We start from the raw sequence: 26,949 nt of genomic DNA on the forward strand, positions 1-26,949 counted from the left end.
GTCCTGGCAACATTAATTCAATGTGACCGGAACTCAAATGCATTGCACCAGATATCCAAGAGAAATCAGGTGAAAGGGGCTGTGCAAGATACAATGCCACAAACGTGGCGTGTCCTGGATGGGGCAGACCCCTGACACCGAAGATGGTGCTTGTCACAGACGGGGAAGCAGACTTCAAAACATCTACAAAGGTTCCTTTAGTAAAACTATTTTGGAAAAAGAAGTGATAATACCTGTGCATACTGTAAAGGAACTAAATCACTAAATTTCCAAGTGTAAACTGGTTAATATTATATGAATTAGTATTCACTTTAGTAAAATAAGTATTAAATGGAGTGAATAAGCCTAGAAATATATTTCCCAAGCTTTTTTTTTTTTTTTTTTCTTCTGTACTCTCATACCATCCATTCAACTAGGTAGGTAACAGTTCTCTTAAATTCTCTTAAACTGACTACTCTACTTTTTTTTTTTTTTTTCCTTTTTAAATTAGTCTTATCCTAGGTAACAAATGTCAGGGAAATCCTAGGGTTTGATTAGTGACTATGTTATTTTCAAATAAAAGTTAAAGCAGGAAAGGTAGGTAATTGTTAAAATGAATATGCTGCATACGTCTTTTTGAAAACACTGGCCCAGAACATTATTTTCTTCTTTCATACATTTATTTGAGTTGATCGGGGAAATACATGAACGCCCCAGCGTGCTTTACTTGATTAGGAGGGGAGAGAGCACATGGTGTTATAAGAAGGGTCGTGGGGGACCTTGGCGGACTCCATGGCAGGTGAGGGTGACTGAGGCTGGGGACAAACATTCCAGGCAGACAGAGCATAGTGAGAAGTTTTATTAGAAAGGGAAAGGCAGTGGGAGGGAAAAGAGGTAAAAAGACAGAGACAGAGAGAGGCCACAAGAGAAGAGGGAGACAGGAAAAGTCCTGCCTGCTCCAGAGGAGCAGCAGGAAAGAGAGTAGACGAGAGCGGGTAACTGGGCGGAAGTCCTTCTTTTAAAGGAAGCCTTTGCAACCATGTGCAGACTAGTAGTCATGGGAACCTGGGCTGACCAGGGTACCACCTGAGTGCATTCTGCCCGGTGACAGGGGCAAGGCACCATAATGCCCGAATCCTTACACATGGGATAGAGCATGCTTGTACAGAGGTCAGAAGAAAACTTCCACACTCAATTAACAAATTTCCCAGGTTAGTGTGTGTGCGGTGTGGTGGTGGTGCGGATATGCCACAGCACACGGGTTCTGGTTTCCTGAGGCAGGGTCTCTATTCCTTCTGCCACACTGTGAACTCCTGACTAGCTGGTCTGCAAGCTTTCATGCAGGCTCTCCTGTCTCTGCCTCCCGTCCTGCTGGGAGTACAGATGTGTACCCCCACAGCTGGTTTTTAATGCTGGCTGCAGCTAATAAGCACAGGTTATTAGGCTTACGTGGCAAGAGTTCTGACCTACTCAACCACCACACCTATCCTGTCATCTTTCCTCACCTGCGTCTGTACAAGGTATGTCTACTGCCTTTCGGCTGTAACTTAACCACTGGCTATTCTGGCTCTCAGGCCGTCATTTTCCTGCTGGGACGACAATACCAGTTTCACTGAGGCCAGACACAGAAAGTTGCAGCCCCCATGACCACGTAAACTAATTCCTCATAAAAAAATTCCTTACTGGCCAGGCAGTGGTGGCTCACACCTTTCATCCCAGCACTCGGGAGGCAAAGGTAGGTGGAGCTCTGTGGCTTTTGAGGTCAGCCTGGTCTACATAGTGAGTTCCAAGACGGGCAGGGCTACACAGAAAAACCCTAGTCTCCAAACAGAACAGAACAAAACAAACAACCAAACCAAAAAATTAATTAAATAAATAAATAAACACAGGCTTAGCATGGCCTTTCCACTCCTTCCAGGAACTGGGAGGGAAGCAGGGCAGCGGAACATGCATAACAAAAACTTACTGTGAACGTTAAGACATCAGGGAATAAAAAGCATTTGCTAGAAACCTCAGATGACCTATACCATCTCCAGAACTCAAAACTAATGGTGCCAACTGATGAGATGGCATATTATGCAGCCTCTTGTCAAAGAATCCACCTGGCTGTCAGCACTCTTTGGGGTTGCCCATTTTTCTTTGATAAAGAGATGCATGTGTTGGCAATTGGTATAGAACCCAATGGGATGTTTTTGTTGCATGAGTTTCTTACTATCTCCGGGCCTTTTCAAGTCATTTCAAAGGAGCTCAAAAGTAAGTCCCGATAAAATTGCGATTCTTCAGATAACACTGCTTTCTCTCAGATCATTAACACATCAAAGAAGGCAAAGGTCAATGCCAGGTCCTTTCTCTTAAAAATCAACATCTGTTTTCTTTTGAGGTTTTGCAGCAACTCCTATAAATGTAAATAACCACAAACCAACTATATCTAATGCCCTTTACAGGATTCAGTTTAAAAGTTGTCTACCCTTAATCCTTCAGTGGGACATTCATACAAGAGAAGAACACTTGAGCAGTGTGTGTGTGTGAGAGAGATAATGAAGCCAAAAGAGAACTGGGAGAGAGAGAGAAAGAAAGAGGGAGGGAGGGAAGGGGAGAGAGAGAGCTAATGAAACCAAAAGAGAATTGGGAAATTCTGCCCACAACCATTTGAGACAGTACAGGCACTTCACTGATCAGCAAGCAAAAGCAAGCCAGACTGCCAGCCTCTTAAATTTACATATCATCTCCAACCCACGTTGGCTTCTAATTACTTCACATACAACACATGTTCCTCCCAGCATGCACTGAGTGGTTGGAACTGCCATCCTTAAAGAGGAAATTCTCTAGCACACAGATGCAACCCAGTGGTGGAAATTGATCTCAGCCTGGGTCATGGAAAAACAAAGCCTGGCGTGGGACCAATTGCCTTGTGCCCGGGGGTGGGGGGGGGGTGGGGGGGTGGGGGGTGGGAGGAGGATGTGAGAGGAATCACAGTGCAGGTCATAGAAGATGTCCTAAGCAGGGGCTGAGGGTGTTTCCACTACTCGTTCTGCCATGGGGATGTGCTACTCCTGGGTTTGCCCTCTGAAAGGCACTGCCACTTCTTGCCCTGAGATGATGGAATACGACTGGGAGGTCTAATCTTGACTATCAACTTGATTGGCCTCAGAGGTGCCCAGGAATTAGTAGAGCACATTCCTAGATGTAATGTGTGTCTGTGAGTGTTTTCAGAAAGGATCAACTAGGAGAGGGGAAAGTTTGGTGTAAATGTAGGATATGAGATCTAATAAACTTTCTGTGGAAGAAAAGGGGGGAAGCCCACCAATTCAGATGTCCTCTGTCCCTCCCAGCTCCATGGCTGCCATGTGATCTCTGCACACCCTTCCTGCCTTAATAGACTGAAACCTGAGTCAAATATACCTTCCTTCCTTTAAACTGTATGGGCTCCACTACTTCTTCAGAGCAACAATATGCCAACTAGCATACTCAGAAATGATACAACCTGCTCTCCTTTGCTGGCTGGAGTATAGCTAAGTCAAACCAATAGCAGCCACCAGCAAAATGACACAAACAACAAACGAATGAATGAATGAAAGAGAAGGCAAGGTCTCTGGGGAAGATGGGACAACGGCCACATCTCTATGAACACAGCTTTGGGAGGAGAGCCTCCTCTGCAGAGCTCCATTTTCCTTGTTCTTCCAGGAATGAAGCCTTTGGCTCCTACCAGGTGTTTTACCACCCTTGATGGGGTCCATCCACCCCACCCACACCTCCTGGAGTAATTGAAAGTGTCTTTATTTGAGTCATCTTGCTTGAATTCTGTTTGCTGCCAGGACTTCGGTAGACACAAACAGGGACGGTACAACCCAAGGAGCTGGCATGGAGACCAGAACAACGAAATCACTCAGCAAATAGTTGTTGAGTGAATGTGCTCTTGGGATGACAGCTTCCCTTGCGGCAGGCTGCAGAAAAATGCAGGCTGGAGTGTACCGGCACTCACACTTCATTGCCATTCCTTTGACCGTTCATCACATCTTCAGTCCAACAGCCCATGCTCTTGCCAAAAGCCATGTGACACAGACGCTGAGCGTTCAGCCGTTAACCGGCACAATGCTCATCCCCTGCATCCACTCACTGAACAAGTATTTATAGAATTCAGGCTACACAGAAGTGTCTGCACCAGGTGAGGCCCGGGACATTTCATCCTGGGGTTATTTAGGTGGCTTTGAAAGCAGTATCTGTACAACTACATCTGGTAGCAACTAGAAACAGCTATAGAATCTCTTTTTTTTTCTATTTTGTTTTGTTTGTTTTGAATTTTCAAGACAGGGTTTCTCTGTGTAACAGCCCTGGCTATCCTGGAACTCACTTTGTAGACCAGGCAGGCTTCGAACTCACAGATCCACCTGCTTCTGCCTGCTGAGTGCTGGGATTAAAGGTGTGCGCCACCACCACTGAAGCTATGGAATCTCAAGAAGACAGTGATATAGCCAGTGTATTATCAATAGTAAGTGTGCCTACTAGAACCAGACTGGGTTCCAAGAGAGTGTATGACGGTAAGTACTGACTTCTAAAGTAAAAGGAAAATTATTATAAAGTAAAAACATAAAAGGAAAGGCTAGTTAGCTAAGAATCTGTGCCTTTAAGTAGCTACCATTAACAATGTGACCCTGGTATTCTCCCATTTCATATAGCTGTCTTTGATCTCATCTATGGCTTAAAGCTTCAGAGATCAATACTCACTCCAATCACAAATCACAGAGTTTCTGCCATCTATCTTCCCTCTTCTCTCCCTTTCTACCATGCGCTTTCTTTGTGCAATCTTTCGGCACAAATAACATTCAAAACAGATGAGATCCCCATCTTAGCCTCCAAATGAAACTGCGCTCTCTGTCTCCCCCCCCCCCAACGTGTGTGACTCGTGTGTGCACTCTTCTGTGAGTGTGTGCATTCGTGTAGTGTGTGTGCTGGCATGCATGCCCTCCAGCTCACACGCACATGGTGGGGACAGGGAGCATGCTAGAGAAGATGGAAGAATGTCCTCTAGACCCCAAAAGTGTACCATAAGAGAGACTGCATACTGGACACAGGGATCACTGTCACTGGGAAAGGGTGGGATGGTTGGCTATGGACCACTGAGTTTTAGGACAGGGCTAAATAGGTCTTCCTTCCATCCTGTGGTTCTATATACCTGCCCACAGCTATGCTGCTTAAAAAATAAATGGAGACGGGAGACACAAGGGGAGATGAACAGTTACACAAACGAGGACCTAATTAGAAGAGAAGACAAAGGGGAAAGTGCTCTCACCAGGGTGCCAGGTGGTGGCAAGGTGCTAACAGGAACTGGATTAATTAAAACCAACTTTTCAGAAAGTTTTGGAAAATGTTTTCAACTTCCACCAAGGTATGGGCGGGACCAGTGCTGGCACCCGGGGATTGACGGTCCCTCCCCACCCAGAGACAGCACTCCTACCTCAGTAGTTGAAAGGACAGTGTCCTCATCAAGGCTCAGCACAGCATCTGTGATGATGTTGTCATAGGGCAGAAACCGGCTGCTCATAACCTGGGGAGGAAGAAAGGTGGGGCAAGGTTAGCCAAGGAGAAGTACTGGTTAGAGTCTGACCGTCCTGAAGACTCCTCCTCTACCTTGCCATCTGCCACGGTGAAAGTCTTTCATCTCCCACCAGTGAAGATTAATCTGAGCAGCAATTATTGAACACCTACGGGTACCACACCAATCACAGCAAGGACCAAAACAAAGTGATTCATGGCCTGCCCTTAGGAACCCACGGTCTGTAGAAATGGAGGGCTAGATGACTGGCTTTCACTCAGAATGAAAAGGGCCAGACAGGAGGGCAGCACAGACAGCTGCCTTGAAGAGCAGGTGAAGGCTTCAGGGAGAAATGATTAAAGCAGGATTGACTGGGTGGGAATCTGCCAGGCAGAGACAGAAATGGGGCAGTAGAGACAGGGGTTCAGCAAACACAAGGGGTCCCCAAAGATAGCCAGTATCCTGAGAGCAGCAAAGAGCAGAGAACAAGACAGGAGTCTATCCTGGTACACATCCCTGGGAGGTCAGACCATTGTAGATGTGCAAACACTTACAGTACTGCCTTTATAGCTATTTTAGCACAAATCATAGAGAATGCATGTACACATATGTTGTTGCTATGTCAGCGGAAGGCATTAAGAGTGAGAAATATATTGATAGACATTTTTAAAAGATTAGCTTGCGTGGTACATAGTTACGGAAGTTGTTAGGGTGGTACACAAATACTTTTTGTGCAATTCTACATCTGTGGGCATGGGGATAAGAGGCAGGTGGGACAAATGAAGGTATGCAAGCTCATCTGTCATAGACATAGCTTCCTCCTGTGAGGAGTGTACCACACAATGACTAATACCACTTGATTAGCTAGTGTAGGTCAGGGAATGTTCAGGATCCCCCTTCATCTTACTGCATCTTTGTTACAAACCCATCTCACAGAGGGAAACAGAAAGGCCATGAACTTTGCCTAAGCTGAACCTTGACTTTGTTCCCAGATGGCAGGATACAGCCTCAGGTTTGTGAAGAACCTAAATGTTCACATAGGGATAAATATGACAAGCACATCCCCATGTCCTTTGAAAGTCATGCTCCAATTTCACACACACTTGGCTTCACTTTGAAGGCACAAAGGATGGGTAGCAAAGCTTGAGTGGAGACCAAGGTGACAAAAAGGTGACACCTAACAGGCTCATGGAGGTACAATATCCACAAAGAATCTCATGCTTTGCTTACATGGAGAAGCCAAGCTTGGCCACTCATCTCAAATCCAAGATGGTGTACACAGAAGGGTCTTTCAGCCTTAAGAATGGGCAACACTAGGTTAACCCATCCGAGAGCCCAAGCAATGAAGCTGCAGTGTATGTGGCTGAGGAGACTACTCCCCACATCTGTCAATTGGGTCAGGGTTTCTTTTCTTTTTTAAAAAAATCTTTCCCAGTCTTTCAAACTAAAATAAAACACAAAGCGATCAGCAAGCCCATATACGCAGAGCTCAGAAATCTCTGCCTGAAGCAATTCTCCTGCTGCTGTTTACATGTCCACTGAGTAGCGCAGAAACCATTAGCTGGCAGCTTAGCAATGCCCTGACCTTTCCCATGTTCAGCCTACAGGGGAAAACTGCAAAGACAAGCCCTATAAATTCACAACAGAACTTTGCAGTAGCCAATGTAGCACACATCAGTTCTGAAGTCCTGGCTAGAGAGTGAGAGAGTGAGATGGAGAAGAGAAATGCAGTGGTACTCTGCCCATGGGCCCAATCCCTGGCTTTACAGTGATGTCTGCCTCTCTCCCTCCCTCCCTCCTTCCCTTCCTCCCTCCCTCCATCCCTCCCTTCCTTTTTCTGAACCTAAAGTTTATGAGCCCATTAATGTCTATGACAGAAATAAGAGGCTTTCAAGTTGTGGGCTCAGTTACCTTCTTGAATGAACAAACACAAGGGGAAGGGATATACCCACAGGATCAACACCATCCTGCTTGGTCACAGAACTGGTTGAGCACATGAGAAGCTGACTCTTTCAGAACTTACAAACATGACAACGAAATGGTCAAGACTCATGAAGTTTATCATCTAGTACAGAAAAGAATTCTATAGAAAAAATCCCACACATCCTACACAATGTCTGTGATGTATGTGCTACAATTCCTAGCACACAGGGTATCATTTGATTCTTTTGGCTCTCATGAACTGGGTGTGGTGACTACTTCTACTTACTGGAGGATGTATTAAGGCATAGAGATTAAGACAGTCCCCTGTGATCACATAAAACATGTATCAGACTACAGAATCTGTAACACAATCACATTCTCAGAATGATAGCTGACATCTGTTGAAATATCTGTATGTTAAATGGGCACCAGGCTAAGTACCTGATACACACTATTTCACTGAATCCTCCAAGTGGGCCTGTGTTTTAACCCATAGAGCCTGGAGCAAGGCTCAAATGCAAACACTTCCACAGAACCTACCATCCACAGCACTGAGAGATAAGATATGGCACACGAACCATACAGCCCACTGACATTAGTGGTCAAAGTAGATGTAAAAACTGAACAAATTGCCAGGAGCACAGTTACAGAAATGGATGGGGACATGTGATGTCTCCTCATGGTACTATTCCAAGAAAGGCACTATTACTTTCATCAGTACTTTATCAGAAGTTTCTTCTCACTGGGAGTAAGGTATACAATTAGTAAATCAGTGGGTGAAAATGTGGAGTCATCTAAAGACACCAAGATGGCCCCATCAGGCAAATGAGACCCTGTTCACACAGCCTGACATACACAGTCCAAAGAAATATAGGAGGTATAGTCATCCACTGAGGAAGAACACCAAAGAAGTCCAAAGCTCCAAGTTGTTGGTGTACATCTGAGCATTGGGCAGGGTTCCAGGTGTTCAGATTGGGACACAGCCATTCCTCTAACACACCATTCTCTTGGGGAGTTGGACATGAGTCATTTGCAGGCAGATGACTTTTTTGTGTCAACCCCTTTTGTGAGGCCATGCATATAGTGACATGTATTCATAAAAGAACGACTCATGCCAGGAGGCTTGTGATAATTCTCACAGTCACATTTTCTTAGCAAATGCTAATCAACCAGGGTCCAATACCCATGTTGATCGACCCCAGACCTATGAATGCTCTAAGCACAAGGATCATATTCTCTTGTGTGTTGTACGTCTGTTACACAGTACCCAAACACATAGTGTGTAGTCTAAGTGGGAAATGAATATGTGATGCAATACATTGCAGTTCTCAATGCAGGGTGTTGAACCATATGGAATCATTGCCCTTTCTGCAGGGTCCAAAGATGGTTTCAAATGGTTTGGCCTAAGACATTGATATTCTGCTCTTCCGACTTAGGGTGTGTTACCTAGTGTAAGGTAGTCTCTTTGGGATTGGCAAAACAAGTCTCTTAGATGATACTGCTGCTCCAACCTCAATTTTCCATAGTAGTGATTGAAATCTTCACAACTGGGGAAGAACACGCCATTTGACACCTGGACCCAGCTATGGCTGTTAAGAGTGGGTGAGATTTCACGAAGGCAACAGGATGAAGGAGTTTAAAAGATAAGCAGGGATTCTGAGAGAGGTGGAAAGTTGAGACAGATGATAAAGACCTGTGTCAAGTAACCATCAAGATCATCATAACCAGTGGTCTCAGAAGAAAGCAGGGAGAGAGAAAATGTCAGAAGGCTGTCAAGGGTCAGACACATGGCTCCAGATGCCAATTTAAGCCGTTAACAAACACAGTCCCTGAAAGGCCACAGCATGATCAGATGGTTATTGAGTTCTAAGCAGTGTGGACTGGGTAATGAAAGTAATGGATTAGGGAGGCCAAGCTGGGGAAGGTCTGTGGATGGAGGCATCAAGACAAAATATGGAGAAACACCCTTTTTAAGCAAAGGGTAAGGAAGAACCACTATTCTGAAAGACCCAATGCATTAGTGTTAGCAAACCATGCAAACTTTGTATATGTCGCAGTGGCAGCAGCAGCCGTATTTATCCTTGTCAGTTATGCAAACACTGTTGAACTCATTCCACTGCCCTGAATTCATTGAGTCCTCACAGAAACCCTAGGTGGTATGCAGTGTGATTCTCATTTTATAAGTGAGAAAAGGCCTCCAAGAACTTAGGTTAGAAAGCTATCAGAGAGTTTGCATTGAAGCCCCGGTTTTACTGATTCCAAAGCCCATGGCCATCAAAGCTGAAAACATTCAGAGACAAGTACAGTGTTAGATACTTAATCCAGACCCAAGAGCTCTTAAAGGGAGTGGAGACTTCTAGAGGCAGCATCTAAGTGATCTGTGGGGACATAAATTTCCATGATGGCCCCACATTAGCCCCCTCTTAGGCCTACCTTGCTTTCTCCTTCAATGACGATGACAGGCACAGCAGTGGCAGGCCAGCGGTGTTTGGCTGGTAGGGGCTTGTCACAATTCCACAGAACTATGATCTGAAAGGGACAGGGATCATTAGATGTTTGGCTTGGGTACTGCTATAGGCCCCTGTCTAAAAGGCTCTGCTTGTAGACATGAGCTGGCAAAACTAAACTTCAAAGTGAGTCCACACCCATACAAACTTCAGAACTGCAATCTTTAACAACCACAGAGGGGGCAGAAGAAATCTAAAAAGTTATTCTCAGGGACTATGAGAAAGTTAAAAGAGAATGGAGCAATCTCAAGGGCCAAGGAAATGACTCAGTGGAGAGAGAGCTTTCTGTGAGGGCCAGAGTTTAATCCCCAGCACCCATGTAAATGCCAGGTGGGTCTGAATGCCCACCTACAACCCTAGCCCCTAGGAGACCACGGATCCTTGTAGCAGGCTTGCTTGCTAGACTAGCTGAATCAGTGAGCTCTGGGTTACAGACACTCTGCCATAACATACATGAAGGAGAACAATTGAGAAAGACACCCAAAGTCATCCTCTGGCATTCACACAGTCATGAATCCTGATATACAAACACACATATAGACAAGTACACACACACACACACACACACACACAAAGACACAACAAAGTAGCTTGAAGTTTGCTGGAACTTAATCATGTGTTTTCTAACTTCTGATATCTTATGGTAATGAGAGCAATAGCAACTGTGATCGAGTTAAATAAAAATGTATACCAAACATCTGAACATCTGCTATGAACTTACTCTACACCAGGCAATGTGGGCGACATAAAAGACGCTGAGATAGAGGCACGGCGAGTTCCTGCTTCGGATTCCTCTGAACAACTGCTGATTTTATGTGACTTTATAATTTCCACTAAAGACAGCGAGTTCAGGAACGAACGCCTCACTATGATTTGATCCTTTTCTCATTTGTAAACCATCTGATCTATACCAATCACAAGTTAGAAAATGAAACAGTGTTAAGACTATGGGCGTGGTACTGATTTGGGAAACACTGTTAGTACAGACGTCACTTTCTGCTCTCTCCCGGCTGCTGGGAAAGAAAAGCTGACACCTCCTGACACCAGCAAGTCTGTTCCCATGATTGGAATGCAGTGTTCTGTGTCTTGCCCATGGCCTTTTTGGTATGACATTATCATTTGGATGTTTATAAATGAAATGAGGGCTAGGGAGGGTAGCTCAGGTAGTAAAGTGCTTGCCATACAAGCAGGAGAATCTAAGATCGACCCTCACCACCCAGGAGAAAAGCCAGGAACACTAGTGTGTGCTTGGGATCCTAGTGCCAGGTGGGGCAGCAGAAACAGGCTGACCCTGCAGCTTGCTGGCCAGGTGTCTAGCCTAATCAAAGAGATTGGCCAATAGGAGACTCTGTCCAAAAAAAAAAAAAAAAAAAAAAAAAAGTAGACAACGCCTAAGGAACAATATCCTAGCAATATCCTAGGTTCACCTATGGTCTAGACACACATGTGCACACATCTGTATGTGCACCTGCACATACATATTAACACCCCAACCCCATACATGCATACACATCCATACACAACAAGAAAAGGAAGCAATGTGGTTTATACATTCTTTAGTGTGTGTGTGTGTGTGTGTGTGTGTGTGCGTGAGTGTGTGTGTGTGTGTGTGTGTGTGTGTGTGCGTGCGTGCGTGCGTGCGTGCGTGTGTGTGTGTGTGTGTGTGTGTGAGTGAAGGGGGGTTCACTCTACATCAAGGCAAAGGTCATTCTGTAATGTGTACTTATGTCAGGTTTCACTTTTTGAGAGTCTCCAAGTTAATGAAAGGAGAGTACAAAGGCCTGGCCACTCACTAGAGTAACTGGGCATAATTGCTTGAAGGGTCCTGGAAAGCCAAGTGTGGGTCAGGTACAAAGCAAGACTCTGGCTCATCAAGCTGTACTAGACATGTGTACTCACCTGGGCACAGTACTGGGACTTGGCTGCAGCCACGAGAAGCTTCAACACTGGCTGGGACTGAGAGACCAGGGGGGTCACAGCATGGATGACTGCAGTGAATTTGGAGGGGGGCTTTAAACCTGAAAGGGAATGAAGAAAAGAGCCTAATAAAGCTCTGAAAAACAAACTCAGGAAAAACTCTATGCACCCGGAGCTAATGTCCCTTCTAGCACATGTTTCCTTCATTTCTTATGTACCAACAGAACCAAAACAAAGTGAAAGCTGCTATGTAATGACTAAACAGCCTAGAGACCTCTAGGAACTACTGCCCAGTGATGGGAGATGTCCTTCTGCATATATGCTTCTCTTATTGGTTGATAAATAAAACCTGATTGGCCAGGAAGGAAGATAGGTGGGGTTAGGAGAATTTTGGGAAAGGTAGTCAGAAGGGCAGGACAGAGTCACCGTGCTGCTGAAGGAGTAACAAGATGTGGGGCATTACCAAGTAAGTCAAAGCTTTGTGGCAATACACAGATTAATAGAAATGGGTTAATGCTAATAAGACAGAGCTAGCCAATAAGAAGCCCAAGCCACCGGCCAACAGTTTTATAATTAATATTGCATCCATGGGTTTATTTGAGCTTTCAGGGTGGCAGGATCCTGGCCAGGTCAGAAAACTTTTCCTTCAACAGCCCAGTGTTCATCTCCAGCTTTTCTGTACATTCTTCTTTTTCCTTGGTGATGCTTGTTGTCATTTTCCTTTTTTTAAAGGTACCAGCTATCTGCCTGTCTAGTAACTTAGCTGTATTTACATAAGCACACACTGTTCACTAGTGCATTTGCATATATTTGACTCTTAACTAAAGGGTTTTGTGTGATGAACAGGATTTCATTTAATAATCAGGTTCGGAGATCTGCACCTGGCATCTATCTATGTTTGGCTCTTAGTGCTACCATCTTGGTAGCATTTAGAAACACTGCTTGACCCTCTGGATTTCCTCATCTGTGAAAAGCAGCTACTCCAAGAGTAGAGCACGTTGATGCACACTAAGCATTTAGAACAGGACTTGGCAAGTGCTCAGTGTTAACTGTTACCACCATCAGCACACTGCCTCCAGCATCATCACTAAGGGAGAGCCTCCAGATTCCAAGAATGGCTGCTCTGGGTAACAGCAACACCACTGAGAGGGAAAGTATATGAGATTGCCTTCTGCCCAAAGGGAGCTCAGCACAGGAAAGGACAATGAATATGTAAATCAACCATTACCACCAAAGAGAAGCAAGGACATCCCCCCCCCCCCCCCCCCAGGAGCCCTTGTACAAGAACTCAGAAATTACAAACAGGTTAAGAGCCTTTCAGAATTTCATTAGCTTAGACCCACTAATTTGGTACATTAGCAGCTTAGGTATAAACCAGACACTGCGTGACCATCCCAGTTAGACTTTGATATAAGTGAGATGTAAGTTAGAATCTGAGTGTATATGTGAAATGATTATGCAAATGTTTTACATGGGAAAGCATGCCATCCAATTAGCACTTTAATTGAACTTTAGAAAGAAAGTGAGTTTCTCGTTCTCTTGAGCACTCAGGTAAGCATGATGCACACCGGCAGAGGAAGCACTTTTAACAATGGAAACCATTGCTTTTAGGTTTTCCAGTGGTAGTTTAAGAAGCACCATACACACCCTTCTAAGGGGCTGACCGAGTTGCACCGGAGACCACAGAGCTTTAACGACTGCCTGTGTTTGACAATGAGTTCTCACTGGCCCACTGTGGACCATCCACTGAATTCCATATGGTCCTCCCAGTGTTTCTGGTTTACATTTAGGGGCTATACATCGCTGGTGGACACATTAGGCCCGAACTTCAGATTCATCTCACGGCTTTCAAGGTAAATGCATACAATTTAAAAAGGGTGATATTGTTTTGGAGAACATTAGTGTGGGGTGGGTAATCTTCAGACCTCATCATACCCGTTTGAAAGATGCTGTACCGTCCCAGGTTTCCTAAAGTCCTGAAGTGTGGACGGTGCCTCTGACAGGAGAGCAATAGAGGCACCAACTGTGGAAATATCAGTGGCCGTGACATCAGCCTGTACAGAGTGGTACCCTGTGCTCACACCCTTCGCCCCACTGAGGTTCAAGTCAAAGCTGCTTGAGAGCATAGACTCTGTCTAATGTGACCTTGATTTCAACCATCTAGCCAGGCATTAGTTTGGTGTATGAGAGGAACATAATAAACCCTGAAAGAATGAATAAATTTGCCCTCTTCTTCCTCTTTCTTAATTCAGGTTTTTCTAAACACACAGTAAGAGAAGTGACATTGTGGGGGAAAAAAAATCAAGGAGAAACATATACACACATGTATCCCTATATATACATGGATTTTATACTTAATCTGCTGTTGTGCTCAAAATAATCTATAATTTAAGAACATTTCTCTCTCTCCTTTCCTCCCCCCGCTTTGGTTTTTCAAGACAGGGTTTCTCTCTGTAGCTTTGGAACCTGTCCTGGAACTTGCTCTATAGACCAACCCAGCCTCAAACTCACAGAGATTGGCCTGCCTCTGCCTCCTGAGTGCTGCGATTACAGGTGTGCACCACCACTGCCTAGCAAGAACATTTCTCAATACAAGCAAGTCTACCAAATGCACAGGAGAGCTGTTCAGATGAGAAAGAAGGCTTCCTTTCTTTGTGTTGTCCAATACTCTATTGTATTTACAGATCTTGATTGTAAGTTTCTGCTGTAAAAAGGGCTCAGAGAGCAATCCCCAACCCAGGCTGTTGGGAAGAATGACCACCTCGGGGTAATCAAGGGCATCCACTTTCTCTGAAGGCCTCACTTACCTAAATTAGCATAGTAGTAAGGGAAGTCTCCCAGGTAAGATGAATACTGTGGTAGGACGAACAATCCTCCAGGATGTTTGTTCCATATTAAACTGTTTCGTGATATGTGCTTGAATATTCTGTCCTGAATAATCTAGAAAACGAAACAGCATGAGGTGACAGTTAGTAAAGGTCTTGCACAACCCAAGTTTTGGGATGACAATGTTAAAAAGACACCAGGCATTCTACCCGCTCCTCCTCCAATTTCCTATTGATAAAACCATGGGCAAGACAAAGCAGTGATGGCTGCAGGAGGGCAATGTAAGAAAGAGATGAATTGTGTGTGGCTCATAAAGTTTTTCAAGTCCCATTTTAATCACAAAATTCTGTTATTTTATTTTTATAATAATGGTTCTTGCTAGTTTCAAAGTATAGTGGATAGAAGAACAGTTCACGTATCCCTAGTGGTGGGATAACTACATACGGAGGCAGGTATGGTCAGCAAGATCTGTTCTGGGTGCACAGAAGCATCAGTGTGGACCATGTGGAGGCGGATTTGAAGACAGGAGGAGGCAGTCACGCCCTCTACTCGGCTCTATTCTTTAGTTTGGGAGGGTGTTTTAACTAGCCTGTCATCATCGGCCATTCCCTTTTCAAAGTCACCTGCAGGACTTTGAGTACTGGCCAGCTCAAGTTCTTTCTGTACTTCAACTTCAAAAAGCAGTGAGTTAACAATTGCTTAAAAACATCCTACAGAATAGGACAAGAAGCATGGCATATGAAGACTAATAATTGTCAAGCTAGTTCATTAGTTTCCTTGGACTTTGGGACCTTGCAGATCATTAAATTCTACATTCAGAGACAAACCTTCTCCCAACCTGAATCATTTGTCAGTTGAATGTGATTATTCTACTTTAGGGCTTTCTTTCTGACTTTTAAATTCTTGTAATAAAACTACAGACTCATTAAGGTATGATGTGGCAAATAATTAACATGATACAGAATATCCTGCTTCCAGAACAAAACATTTTTAACTTAAGAAAAAAATAAATCTTATGGGCTTAGTTGAGGGATATGTGTTAACATTTATAAGGCCCTGGGTTTGACTCCCAAAAGTCACCAAATCACTAAATCAGTCAATTAGTCTATCAATCAATCAATCAATCAATCAATCAATCAATCAATCAACCAACCCTGACATAACTTTTAGGGGTCTGAAGACTTAGATCACCATTTTACAAGTCTCTATTAAAGGAAATGTGAAGTAAGTATGGTATCCCAACATTTGCTAAGTTATTACTGCCTTTGTCCATCTCATCCCCTGGTAGAGAATGGGAGAGTAACCAAATGAGCTCTAGATATCTCTTAAAAACCTTCCCACTGAACGGAAGTAGGGATTTGAGAAGAACATATCATCTCAATTCAGTAGTACCTGCATTTTAGCTTTCATGCAGATCAAAACTGCTCATTTTATATGGTTAGGTAACTTTCTGAGTTGTTGAGGGTTTTAGGAATCTGGTTATAATGCTGGTATTTACTGTCTAGGGTACAAAGGCACGGCTTGCAATGCTGTCATCCAGGCAGCTATTGTGAGCAAAGTGCCATAGCTGGAAAGAGTTTTTACATGGCAAGCAATTCTTTGTATGGCATTTATTCCATTTTTCCATCTCTTATACTTTCCAAATCCGAGCTATTAATTTCCTTTTATAGTGTTCCATTTAGATCTCCTTTTGTTTTCTTTCTAAATTTATGTGCCTTTCAGCATGTGGTCACATAAATGATCTTGGCTATCAAGACACAGAATAAATTGGCAATAGACAGCATTAGAAATTCAAGCTACAAACAAATGACATGAAACTCAGAGAAGTTACAAGTAGGTCATTACTTGCTCGACTCTCGGAGAGGCATGCTTCACATAGTCATAGACTATCTTTTTCATTTAAAGTCACAACACTGTTTTCCTTAAAAATTTCCAAATATGAGCATCAATTATGGAACACTTTTGAAATAATAATAAGCATTCCACAGTGTATTCGAATGGGTCTTGGTGAAAAGACACAAGTACCAGTGTGACTACATAGCAACTGTTGAACTTAACCTTGGCCAACTGATATACTGCCTAAAGGACTTATCTTCTCATTGGTAATAAAATGAAAAAAGTATCACTAACATTTATGACAACCTCTCAGAATGTAGGATAATCTAACTAAATTCTTATATTTAAGATTTGACTTTTGTCTTTAAAAAGGACATTTTGTTAGGGTCTCTGTGAGTTCAAGGTCAGCCTGGCCTACAGAGCTAGTTCTAGGACAGCAAGGGCTACACAGAGAAACCCTGTCTTGAAAACAAAAGAAAACAAAAAAATTCAAAGAAAATAAAATTGTACTTTTATGTTCATTTTCTAGACATAGGCATATAGGTCTTTTTTTTTTTTTTTAAACCTATTTCTCCATAGTACTCTTGGCTTATATCTTTGAACTGACCAAAAAATAGAACAATTTTTCTATGCAAAGAAATGAAAGTGCCCCTAAATAAAAAAACTCCCACATTCAGTATTAATTCTTTAGGACTCTGGTTTGGGGTACGAACACTATTAACGCTGTTTGAATGACTGGCTAAATGCAATTCTAAAAATCTTATATATATCAACTTGCATTGTCAAAAGTTTGAAAGAGTTTGTGTCTCATTCCACCAAATAAAATGTCATTTTTCAATCCCCTAATATCTTAGCTCTTCCTGCCACATCACAGGACAGCACTCAGGATTCTGGCATTGCACATAGTGTTTACACTTTATTGCTGTGGAAGAAGACATCACATTTAGAGGCTGGACATTTCTTTGCTATTTATCAACACACATGCACGCACACGCGCGCACACATGCACTCAAGTGCTCACATACCCACTAAGATTTTTTGTTAAGGTCCTCAATAAAGATAATACTTGTCAAGTGAATAAAGGGCAGAATGACAGTTCTTTACTATTCTATGCCATCTTTTCCTTCCTTCCTTCCTTCCTTCCTTCCTTCCTTCCTTCCTTCCTTCCTTTCCTTCCTTTCCTTCCTTCCTTCCTTCTTTCCTTCCTTTCTTTTAAGATTTATTTACTATTATGTATAGTGTTCTCCCTGGATGCATGCTTGCACACCAGAAGGGGGCACCAGATCTCATTACAGATGTTTGTGAGCCACCATCTGGTTGCTGGGAATTGAACTTAGGATCTCCAGAAGAGCAGCCAGTGCTCTCAACCTCTATTTGGTCTTCACTTGTTCTTTGGTTAAATGATGCCACCTAGCATGCAAAGGGCTATCAAATGCCATGTGTTCAAAGCTGAAGCAATCTTTGATTTATATTATTTTACTGAGTTTACAGTAAACCAATCATCATAAGAGTACTGTAGTTCAGATGAGTGTGGGATAGATGAGAGAAATGGCATGAAACTCCCTCTAAAACAGCGTTCCATAAGCAGACATCATTATAATTCATGCATGCTTTCTCTTTGCTTGTCTTGATTCTTTGTTACTACAGTCCCATCCATGAAGGAACACTGTCTTTGCAATAGCTTGCCACTTATCCCATTAGTATTTTTCAGTCTGTCTACAAGCACAAAATGGAAACACCTAGCTCCAAAGAGCTTAATCTCAAAGTGCAGCACCCAGGCATGGAAGCTAAGAGAATCCCAAGTATGGAAGAGTGGACATGTGAATGTACTACTAATCCAGTCCTGGCTTTGGGAAGCCATCTTCAACCGTGTCTAAACATGACCTACAATGGTAGAGCTGGTGCTGTGCTTTGAGTGTGAAATGCCCATCATAGGCTTGTGTGTTTGAATACTTGACCACACTTGGTAATGCTGTTTCAGAAGGATATAGAACCTTTGAGAAGTAAAGCATTGCTGGAAAAAGGAAGTAGGAGTGGGCTTTGAGGTTTGGTAACCAAGTTCCACTTCCTGTCCACTTTCTACCTAACTCTGGACAAAACCATGACAAGTTTTCTCCTCCTCCTGCTCCCATAGTATCCCTGCCATAATGGACTACAAGTCCATCTTAAACCATGAGCCCACCTACCTTAAGCTGCTTCCTGTCAGGTATCTGTTCATAGCAACAAAGAAACTTACTACTGGAAATTCTCCAGAAGCTGCTAATCCTACTTTCAGGGTCTAAAGTACGGTCAGTAAGAAAGAAGTGGCAAGCATTTAGAGTCTAAGTGTAGATAAACTAAGCAAATGGGCCTTGTGTCTATGCTGCTTAGAGTTAACTTTCACTCTCATCCTTAGCAGATACAAGATTAATCACACAACTTACTGTGTCTGGGTGCTAGGCCAGTGGACACCTCTGACATGTGACCCTTGAGTTCATCTCTTGAACACATATGCCTTGCTGCTTTGTGTATAATGATGGCATTTCCTTTCCCTCCTCTGCTTTTCTGTTCCTGCTGACTTTTAGCGTAATGCAAGCTCTGAATTAAGCTAGGAGAGCAAGTGTTGTCTCCCTTGCAATTTGGCTGAGAGGTCAGATTGTTACAATCCAATCTTGGAATGATATAGAGAGATCTGACAGCTGCCATAAATTTGAATGAAGTATATGGTTTTAGTGTTAAAAAAACAAAACAAAACAAAACATAACAGTGTTGCTAAAAAATTGTGTGGCTTAAATCCAAGAGGAAGAAAGCCTTTCCAGGCTCAATGTAAGATTCTATTGTGATGAATGTAACACATCCAGCTGTTATTGCAGGAGAATGGAGCTCTTATTAACTTAATAGAGGGGAAACTGGATCCACACAGTAACTCACCACAAAAGAAATATAATTAATGAGATATGATCTTTTGCCTGGCAAATTAACAATGTTGGATGTGTGTTATATTTTAATTATATTCCTGAGGGCAAAAGAATGCAGCGAAGGAGGGTCTTGCAAGAGTCTAGGTAGATGCCACCATTTACCACACTGGTCCTCTTGTTGTACTCAAAGAGATGTGTCATTTAAAGTAGTTTTCTTTAGCTTATAAAGTCTTCTTGATATTTCGAAATATCAAGAGAACATATTAGTCACTCAAATAAGATAGATTCTTTGCAGCAAATTAACAAAGACAAAAGAGAAAAATAAATTCAGTTTCAAATAACCTCCTGCTTAGAAAGGTACAGCTAGGGATGTAAAGGGGAGTCAGTGGTCAAGAGTACTTACAGAGTATTTACACAATGCAGAACTACTCAGCGGAGAAAGACAGTGGCATCTTAAAATTCATAGGCAATGGACAGAACTAGAGTGAGATAACCCAGTCACAAAAAGACAAACATGGAATGCACTCATTTATGAACGGATTTTAAACGTGGAGCAAAGGATCACCAGCCTACAATCCATACCGCCAGGGAAGTTAGGAAATAAGGAGGAACCTAAGAGATTCATACAAGATCCCTCACAGAAGGGGAAAGGTAGTATAATGGTAGCTGGGTGGGTTGCAGTGAGTGGAGAGGGAGTTAGGAGAAAGAGAAAAGAAGAAAAGGAGAACATGAGGGTCCAGGAATGTTGAGTCGGGGGAGGAATGGAGAAGAGCAAAAAAAGTGATATCATAACAGAGGGAGTCATTATAGGTTTTAAGAGAAATCTGGCACTAGGGAATGTCCAGATCTATAAGGATGACCCCAAATAACAATCTAAGCAATAGTGCCCTTCCCTGATAATGACATTGATGACTACCTTATACGCCATCAATGAGCCCTCATCTAGTAGCTGATGGAAACAGAGGCAGATACCCACAGCTAAACACTGAGCTGAACTCCTGGAATCCAGTTGTAGAGAGGGAGGAATGACAAGCAAAGGGGTCAAGACCAGGCTGGAGAAACTCACAGAGACTGCTGACCTGAACAAGGAGGAGCTCATGGACCCCAGACTGATAGCTGGGAAAGCAGCATTGGACCAACCCAGACTCCCTGAACGTGGGTCTCAGTCAGAAGGCCTTGGCAGTCTAAGGGACCTCTGACAGTGGAACCAGGATGTGTCCCTGGTGCATGAAAGGACTCCTGGAGCACATTCCCCATGGAGGGATACTCCCTTAGCCTAGAAACATGAGGGAGGGCCTAGGACCTACCCCTCAAATGACTTGACAGATTTTGATGATTCATCCTGGAAGGCCTCACACTCTCTAGGGAGTGGGTAGGGAATGGGGGGAAGGCCAGGGGGACATGGGAGGATGAGAGGGAGAGGGGATCGATATGTAAAGAAAGGAAGGAAGGAAAGGAGGAAGGAAGGAAGGAAGGAAGGAAGGAAGGAAGGAAGGAAGGAAGGAAGGAAGGAAGGAAGAGTATTTACAGAGGACCCAGATTCAGTTCCCAGAATCCACGTAACAGCTCAGTCACCTGACCCCAGTTCCAGGGCATCCAACACCCTGTACTGAGCGCATGTGCCCCACATACATACATACAGGCAAAACAATCCCACACACAAAAAATAAAATACACAAATCTTTAAAGGAGGACACAGCCAGCAATTTAATTTGCCTCCCAAGGACATTTTCCCCCTGAAGGTGTATGAGTTTGTATTATTTTGACCAAAATGAAAGATGGTTCACTCTATATAGTTGGTGTCCTTATAACATTCCTCAATGCAGATGCATTACAATTGGCCAATCTGTTTCCAAATACCTAACTGAGCATGTGCAATGTTATAACTAAAATAAACACTATAGGCTATGCTACCTGCGACATTGTTTATTAGGTCCTTATCTTTTTAGGAAAGATCCAACAGGGAGAAGTAAGGGGTAAAAATTATGCTTTCTTCATATGCCTCTCCAGAAGGGTTCAAACTGGGTAGCCATTATCCACTCTAATTTGAGTGGCACTGGTTCATGATTCCCTGTGACATCTATTAACATGTGATAGGTGGAAAGTGGTATTTCACTTTCATTTTAACTTACTTGAATAAGAAAAACACCCTTTTCATAGTTACTGATGCAGATATGACTCAACTGTATACCCTTAGGAACAATTACAACTAAATTTAATTAGCAATTAAATCACCTTACACTTAAATTTTGCATCTGTTCTCTTTATCATATATATTATATGTACATACATAACCACACATATGTATAGATAATAACACAAAGGATTCTATAGGTACTTTTGTCACATACTGATAAATTCATCATACACTGAAAATAAAATAAGTTGAAAATGTATTTACTATACTCGATTCACCTAGCATAATAACTTAGCAACGAGCACACTGAGATTAAGTGTGGCTGACTGGGAGATAGGGCTCATAGCCATTACCCAGCTTCACAACGCAATTATTATATCACACATATTGATAGCCTGGGGAAAGGTACAAAAATAAATGCTCAAAATACAAATTTGCTTGAATGCATGTTACTTTTGCACCATATGTAGAAAAAACTCATTAAGTCAAACCACTGTATGTGGATTATCTATACACATCTGCCATCGTGTGTGTGTGATGGTTTCATGTATATATATATTCAAGTATGAATACACACATTACTGAAAAAAAAATTGGGAGTTTTTCTGTAATGAGTCTTTCTTTACCCATCAGCCAGCTTTCAAATACTGACGTGGAGACTTATTATCAATCATGAAAACTTGCTCCTAACTAGCTCTTATAACTTAAAGTAACCATTTCTATTAATCTACATTTTAACATGTGGCTTTCTCCCTTTCTTTCATTCTGTATGTCCGACTCCCTCCATATCTTGTTGGTGTCTCTCCCCTGCCTTGATTAACTCCCCCTACATCCTCTCTCTGCCCGGAAGTCCCACCTATACTTTCTGCCTAATTACTGGTTGTTTTACTCTTTAGGAAACCAATCATAGCAATATATCATCACACAATGTACAAATATCCCAAAACAATTTTCCTTTTAATAATATCCAAAGTTCTTCATTTCATTTCATATTCTAACTCGGAACATTTGTGAAAAGATGTACTTCATCAAGTGTTGGCAAAAGATGTACCTAAATACAAGTATTTCTGGTTTTTTGTTTTGTTTTTTGTTGTTCTTATGGACAATGTTTCACTTTATTCCAGACTAGTTGGGAACTTGAGTATTTTTTTTTATTTTTATTAGCGTTTATATGTCAAAAAAATTAACTTTTTCTTAGCCTCACGTTAACTGTGAACCTTTGCTCTCAATTTTGCATTTTCTTTATGGTGTCTCCTGCTATACAGAAGTGTTCATGATTTTTATACTCACATTTAATAGTATTTTATGCCCAAGATCATGTTCAGAACAGCTTCTTTAACTTAAAATTATATAGCTATACCCAACTCAATCCTATCTCATCTCTTTTTTAAATCTTTTTTCTTGTGTGCCTGTGTGAATGAGGAGTGCTCACCTGGGGTGAGGCCTGTGTGCGGTCAGAAGTTGACAGGTCAAGTGCCTTCCTTAGGCCCTTGTCACCTTAGTTTTTGAGACTAGGTCTCTCACTGACCCTGGAGCTTGCAGTTTTGGCCAGAGTGGCTGGGCATTAAGGCCCTGGGATCTGCTTGTCACTACCCACATCAGCATTGGGGTAGAAGGCTGAGGCCAGCACAACTGGCTTTAATAGCCAACATTTTTATTTATATACCCTGTATTATATTAACAAGTTTGACTTTCTCAGAATCAAATACCATGGCTCAAATCTTCTCTCATTTGAAAAGCTGGATCAAAGCTGTCTTAATTATGATGGCTTTATAATGTGCACTAATTGAATCATGGAAATAAGTGATTTTTACTGCTTTCCAATAATGTAAGGCTGTGTTTAGGCACATATTCTTCAAACTAAAGCTCAGAGTAATCTATGTCATCTTCTTTTAAGACTTAGATGTGTAGATTGAGGAAAATTGCTATCTTGACAATTGATAACCCCATTTACTCAACTTTTGTGTTTTGTCCCCCAATTTCATCTGTCATTTTCATCAAATAAAAAAATATTTTTTCAAGTTAAAAAAAAAAACACAGTAATTTAGCAAAATGTATTATGACCTTAGTAGTATCTGAACTCTTCGGTTCAATAATCTCATTTCATGGACACTATCCTAAAAGAAAAGGCAGAGATGTAGCCCAAAACACACGCAGAAAACTGATGAAGGCATGGCATGTATTGTTAGTCGTCTACACAGAGCTCAGCAATTACAGACAGTATTCACAATGACCTGCACCAGATGGGTAGATAAGTAGAGGCTTACCACAGGATGGCATTAGGATGAAGACAGATTAAAACATGGTCTGAGTGTACAGTAGCAGGATAAGATAAAAAGGCTGGGATATATACAAAGATACACCAAGTAGCACAATAGAACACTCTGGAAAGAGTAACTAAAAGCACGAAGAAACAAGAAAACAACTCACAAGAAAATAAAAACAAACAAACAAACAAAAAAAAAACATGAGAAAAAGGCCACCTTTTTAATACAGGCCATGATTAAAAGCCAGCTGACTAAACAGCTCAACAGTTGGATCTAAAGCAATAAATGAATGCACTAAAAATATTTGTATATATGTATATACACAAATTATAAGGCAAAATGCTCTTTCTAAATGCAGCTGGCAGAGACGCCACAGACACGGAGACTGTGTGACACAAACAGCACAGAATGAACATGACAAGCTCAGGGGGGGGTGTTCAGGACAAAAGACAAAGGGTTAATATTCAAATATTATAAACTTCTAAAATATAAAAGTGTCAACAATACTGTGGTAATTTATTTTGTTTGTCTGAGGACTTCCTGAGCAAACAGATAAAATTCAGTTAGTTTAGCTAACATTCTAGGAAGTAGGAGACTAGAAAATAATTTGTATGTGTGGTGGGGGAGTGCAGGGGTAGGGGGTGGGGGTTGGAGACAGGGTTTCTCTGTTTGCTTTGGAGCCTGTCCTGGAACTAGCTCTGTAGACCATGCTGGCCTTGAACTCATAGAGATCCACCTGCCTCTGCCTCTGAGTGCTGGGATTAAAGGCATGTGTCACCAACACCCAGCCCAAAAGAAATGGCTCAGCTATTAAAGGCTAGGCACAAATAAAAATAATTTATTTTTCAAGAAAAGAAAATCTCCAATCTGACCAAAAAGCAAAAACAAATAGGAATTCAAAATAATCAAGACAGGCCCTCTGTTTGCCTAGCTTCAGGATGTCACTGGGCATGCACATGGGAAAATCGTGGTGGCTGGTTGCCTAGGGCTGAGCTGTGGAGCTGATCTGAGGCTGGTGTGGACAGATTCCCACTGTGTGTTGACCAGCACTGACTCTGACCTTCACCACAACAAGAACACTGTCATGTGGGTGGAACAGAGACTTCAGTTTCCACAGTATTACCTGGCTGTCAAGTGTTATATTAGCTTTCAGAGTGACCATTAACTTCCAAAGGAAATACTCCCCAAGTGTGTAATAAATTGCTCGCCCCATTCTACAAGCACCTGGGTCACCTCAGGAGACTGTCTGATCACTCCCCTTCCCACAGGCCTGGAACTCGTGAGTGTGCAACTTTCTCTGTCCTTTCTTAGCTCCTCCAACTGCTCTGTGTAGCCTTAGGCCATTGATAGCTGCTGTATTTCCTATGGCTTTAATCATTTCCATGATTTTCTATTTTTCTCCTGCCTTAAACAAGGCTGTTAAAGGGAATGAGAATATGGCTCAGCGGCAGAGTGCTCTCTCAACATGAACAAGTCTCGGTGTTCAATTCTTAATCACACACACACACACACACACACACACACACACACACACACACACGCACGCATACGCGCCGCACTCGAGGGGTGTGGGGTGTGGGGCGCATGCAGGCAGAGTAAAGCAACTTGAAGATAACTATCCACTCACCTGCCCAGTTGGATACAGTAACGACAATGGTTTTCTTTTTAACCATAACCTTACAGCATGGGATGTTGGTTAATCTATAGAATCAACACTGCAGTCTCCTCAACTGTTTGAGTACTATGGTGGTGACTAAACGATTGATATTTTTAGAATGGTGAAGGATATTTCCCTTACTTGGTCATTATCTCTTTTTCTAAATGCACTCCACAAATATGTCTTTAAAGGATGCCATTGAGCTTGAGTGACAGGAAGACAGTCATTACCCACATATCTCTAAAATTATGCCAGACAAAGCCAATCTCTTTGTCCAGAGCACATCTCTTCATATCACTAATTTGTCAGGAATGAAGGCATTTGCTTGGGATCACAAAACAGATGGGGGAGAGGGATGGCCACCAACATGTTCCAGGATAGAAAATTTGGTTTTGTCCCATTTAACCAACTGTACAACCCAACAGCAAAAGAGAGGTTGAGAAAAAGGATTATTATTCAAGTTCATGAGCCAAGGGATCTCACTTACCTCTAGTGTAGTTAATACAATCTTCTCAACTGAAGAAAAATAAGCCTCCCACAAGAACTGTGTCTGCTGTCTAAGTGCTAGGATTTTATCCTGATGAATAGACCTGATTGTAGAAGGAATCTGTAATATAAGGGGAACACACAGTAATTATAACTGTAAGACAGGAAGATGTACTCCATTAAAACAACCCAGTGGGTTACACTTTTATTCTTCAGAGCCTTCATTTCCTAGCAAACAGGTCTATTAAAAGAAAAAAAAAAAATCACCGACCACTAGGTAGAAATGTCTCTAAGAAACATCAGAACAAACAACATGTCTAGAGAAGCAACTTCAAAGACATTCAAGTGCATGGAAGTTATGCATTGGCTTAGTTCAGTACTAAGGTTCCATAGTAGCAGGTCAATTACACAGGGCACTCGTATAGTCACATGTTCTGCCTCCTCCTCCTCAAGTTAAAAAGTTCTTTAGTCCTGACATGGACAGTCAAATTTTTCCAAAAAGTAGATATAGGCCTTAGGGAAAGAAAAAAGTTTCTAAGCAGTGTAACTCCAGGAACCAAAAAGTATCTATAAATGTGTGAATCTAGAGACTGTTCGTGGGCCTCCCCATTCAACACAAATAGATTTAGCCATGTCTACATGCACACCCTTCATCTAGCCTTTTTGCATCTTTGTATACCCCAAAGCACTCCCTTCTTGGCTCTAGCTCTTACCCTGATCTCACCACATCTCCCAAACACTGTGTTTTGACATAGACTGTTCTATACCAAGTTAGGTAATTTTGAAGGAAGGCCTTTCTTGCTACTCATATTGCTATATATTTTGTGGCTAAGAGAATAGCCCTTATGCTAGTTATTTAAGAAATAAAAGCATAATTGAACATGGCCACCTGAAGCCATCATCAGGACATTGTTATGTTTAATAGCAGCATGGTTTGATATTAACAGTATAGGTATTAATGGCACTAATGTGGCACTCTGGTTC

The 26,949-nt window shown here is 42.3% G+C and overlaps 1 protein-coding gene across 1 annotated transcript in view; it reads right to left on the bottom strand.

The window, feature by feature from the left end:
• The window catches only part of Ext1 (exostosin glycosyltransferase 1), a 275,544-nt gene that overhangs the window by 9,122 nt on the left and 239,473 nt on the right, over positions 1 to 26,949 (bottom strand). The window contains exons 4-8 of the mRNA XM_051202662.1: positions 25,967 to 26,086; positions 14,667 to 14,799; positions 11,842 to 11,960; positions 9,869 to 9,964; positions 5,435 to 5,524 (exon numbers count right to left, since the gene is read on the bottom strand). Coding sequence (XP_051058619.1) covers positions 5,435 to 5,524; positions 9,869 to 9,964; positions 11,842 to 11,960; positions 14,667 to 14,799; positions 25,967 to 26,086 — 558 coding nt within the window. The remainder of the gene's footprint in view (positions 1 to 5,434; positions 5,525 to 9,868; positions 9,965 to 11,841; positions 11,961 to 14,666; positions 14,800 to 25,966; positions 26,087 to 26,949) is intronic.

This window comes from Phodopus roborovskii, unplaced genomic scaffold (assembly GCF_943737965.1).
Source record: "Phodopus roborovskii unplaced genomic scaffold, PHOROB, whole genome shotgun sequence".
NCBI lineage: Eukaryota > Metazoa > Chordata > Mammalia > Rodentia > Cricetidae > Phodopus > Phodopus roborovskii.